This window comes from Plasmodium gallinaceum, assembly GCF_900005855.1.
Source record: "Plasmodium gallinaceum strain 8A genome assembly, contig: PGAL8A_v1_87, whole genome shotgun sequence".
NCBI lineage: Eukaryota > Apicomplexa > Aconoidasida > Haemosporida > Plasmodiidae > Plasmodium > Plasmodium gallinaceum.
In genome coordinates, this window is record NW_021628251.1 from 113,054 (window position 1) to 115,916 (window position 2,863).

The 2,863-nt window shown below is 14.4% G+C and overlaps 1 protein-coding gene across 1 annotated transcript in view; it reads left to right on the forward strand.

Moving 5' to 3' along the window:
* Positions 1–2,777, forward strand: part of PGAL8A_00275200 (conserved Plasmodium protein, unknown function) — a gene marked incomplete at both ends in the record, with an annotated part of 4,831 nt that extends 2,054 nt beyond the window's left edge. Inside the window, 11 exons of the mRNA XM_028671740.1 lie at positions 144–227; positions 317–369; positions 540–587; positions 675–797; positions 909–1,108; positions 1,315–1,450; positions 1,538–1,673; positions 1,755–2,033; positions 2,125–2,285; positions 2,422–2,529; positions 2,634–2,777. Of these exons, the coding sequence (XP_028528363.1) occupies positions 144–227; positions 317–369; positions 540–587; positions 675–797; positions 909–1,108; positions 1,315–1,450; positions 1,538–1,673; positions 1,755–2,033; positions 2,125–2,285; positions 2,422–2,529; positions 2,634–2,777 (1,472 nt within the window). The remainder of the gene's footprint in view (positions 1–143; positions 228–316; positions 370–539; positions 588–674; positions 798–908; positions 1,109–1,314; positions 1,451–1,537; positions 1,674–1,754; positions 2,034–2,124; positions 2,286–2,421; positions 2,530–2,633) is intronic.
* Between the last annotated feature and the right edge of the window lie 86 nt (positions 2,778–2,863).

Sequence of the window (2,863 nt, forward strand, 5' to 3'; positions counted from 1 at the left end):
ATATTTTTTTTTATTAAAATAAAAAAATTAAAAAATTAAAAAATTTAATAATTATATTAAATTTTTTTTTTTTTTTTTTTTTTTTTAATTCTATCTTTTATTACTAATATTATTTTTTTAATTTTTTTTTTTTCTTTTATTAGTATGCCAAATTAATTCAAAAAATTTTTCATCGTTTATTAATTTGATGAGAGATCAGATTGAAGGATACAAGATATATTTAGAAGGTAAAATTTTTGTTATGTGTCTAAATATTAAAATATTTTTTTTAAAAATACTTTTATTTACTCATAATTATTTTATTTTTTTTTTTTAGACATTTTTAATAAAACAAGAGATGATTTAAATTTAAAAAGAAAATGTTTATTGGTAGTAAAATATATGAAAAATAAAATATATATATATATATATATATATATATATATATATATTTGTAAATATGAATAAAAAAAATAATAAAAATTATTTAAGGAAATTAAATATTTATATTAGAATATATTTAATATTACATGTGTTTTTTTTTTTAAATTTCTTATTAGAATAGTAATAAGCAAATTCTTGAAGATTTTATAAGGATGAGAAATTTGGTTAATTTTTTTTTTTTTTATACTAATAATTCTTATTTTAAGTATTAAAATATATTTTAACATATATTCATTTTATTTTTTCTAAAGAATTCTTATAATTTTACTGATGAAATGAAAAATGAAAAGATACTAAATGATAAAATAAAGAAAAACCATGAACAAAATCATTTAAATTTAAAGATAAAAAATGAATTACTAGAGAAAAATTTAGTATTCAAAAAAAAAAAAAAAAAAATACATGTATACTGTCAAAATATATTTAATAAATATATTAAAATATATTTTTTTTTTTTTTTTTTTTTCTTTTCTATTTGTATAAAGAAAATGAGTATAGATTACACAAAAGATATTAATAATATAATTATAGAAAAAGAAAAAAATTTATATAATAGAAAATTATTACAACAAAAAGACAATCATAATTTAAAAATGATAAATTTTTATAAACTTGAAATAAATAAACTAAGAGAAGTATTATTATCTGTTAAAACTTATTATTACAACTATAAGATTAAATCTAAGTAATTGAATTTTTTTTTTTTATCAAAAGAAATATATAGAAATAAATAAAATAGAAAAAAAAAAAAAAAAAAAAAAAGAGTAAACAACAAATATGTAAATTAAATAAATGTAGAAGATAACTTAACAAGAATTTTAAATACACAAAATATATCTTAAAAATTTTAATAGTATGTAAGAAAAAAATAATTTTAAACAAAATTTTTAGAAAAAATATAAACGAGCTAATTAATCAATACGAAAGAATAAAATTTCAATTTATTGAATTACAAAAAAGACAGAAAAATTATGAACAAAATTTTCAAAAAAAATATTCGAAAGCATGGGAATTGCAAAAAAGTGAAGTACTAAAATTGTATATACATATATCTTTCAATTATTTTTTATAATAATTACGAAATATTATTTGATGAAATTTATTTACATTTAAGGCTAATAAATATATTGAAAAATTAATAAACGCAAACAAAATTATACATGAACAAGTATTTTTAAAAGAATTTTATAAAGAAAATTGTGAATATTTAACAGAAGAAAATAACAATTTATCTTCTACAACTATTAAAGGTTTTATATACGTATTTAACTAATTCATATTAATTATTTTAAATTCTTTATTCATATGACCTTCTTTTTCTTTTTTTTTAGATGATGAAAAATTCAAAATAGATGTAATTGATAAAAAGGTTTCAATTTATGAAATAGAAAATGTCAAGAAGTTACTTTTACAAGAATGTAGTTTCCTTATAGATGATGTAGAAATGAAAGAATTCATTAAAGTTAATAAAGAAAATAATAACATAATTTATATATGTTTATTTTTACAGAATGCAGATGATGAAGAAGAAAAATTAAGAAAAATTTTAAAATGTATTGGTGTTTATAATCAAAACGATTTAGAATTATTAACTCAATTATTTTATATTGGTAATTAAATAAGAAATAATTTTAATAAAATTTTAAATATATATATATATATCATATATAAATTGGTATGTTGTGACAATTTAAAATAAAGATGACTATGAAGAAAAAGGGGAAAAGGAAGAACTCAAAAGGAGAGAAAAAAGTTTATGTGATAACAGGGAATATACGTTAGATATAATTTTTAAATATTATCAGGAGAAAGAAAAAGAAAATTTGTGTAGAATAACTAAAAATAAACAAAAATATAAAAACGTAAATTTAAAAAAAAAAAAACAAAAAAAAAATTTTTTAAATAATTATTTTTTATAATTCATTAAAATAATATTAAAATAAACAATTTATATAAAAAGAATTCTTAAAAAATTATTATATATATAATTTTGTTTAGAGATTAAATATTTCTTTAAAACTAGTAATTGAAAGAAAAAAACAAGAAAAAGAGTATTGGAACAACTTATCACGTATAATACCAGATGATATGATAAAACTATGGAAGGTTAATTTATAAAAAAAAAAAAAAAATATATATATATATATATATATTTTTATATTTTTATATTTTTTTTTTCTTCTTAAATTATTATCCGTCTTTATGTTTAGACTTTTTTAATTTTTGTTGAAAAGTATTATTATATATTAAAAGAAAGGGAAAACATCATCAAAAATATTTTTATGGAAGAAAAACTAATCAAAGAAAATTTAAATAAAATTAATGAAATGAATGAATCTATAAAAAAATTATAAAAAGAATAAAAGAATTAATGTATCTATAAATAAATAAATCCTATTAAAATGAAGAAAATAATTACATTAAAAAAAAAAAAAAAAAA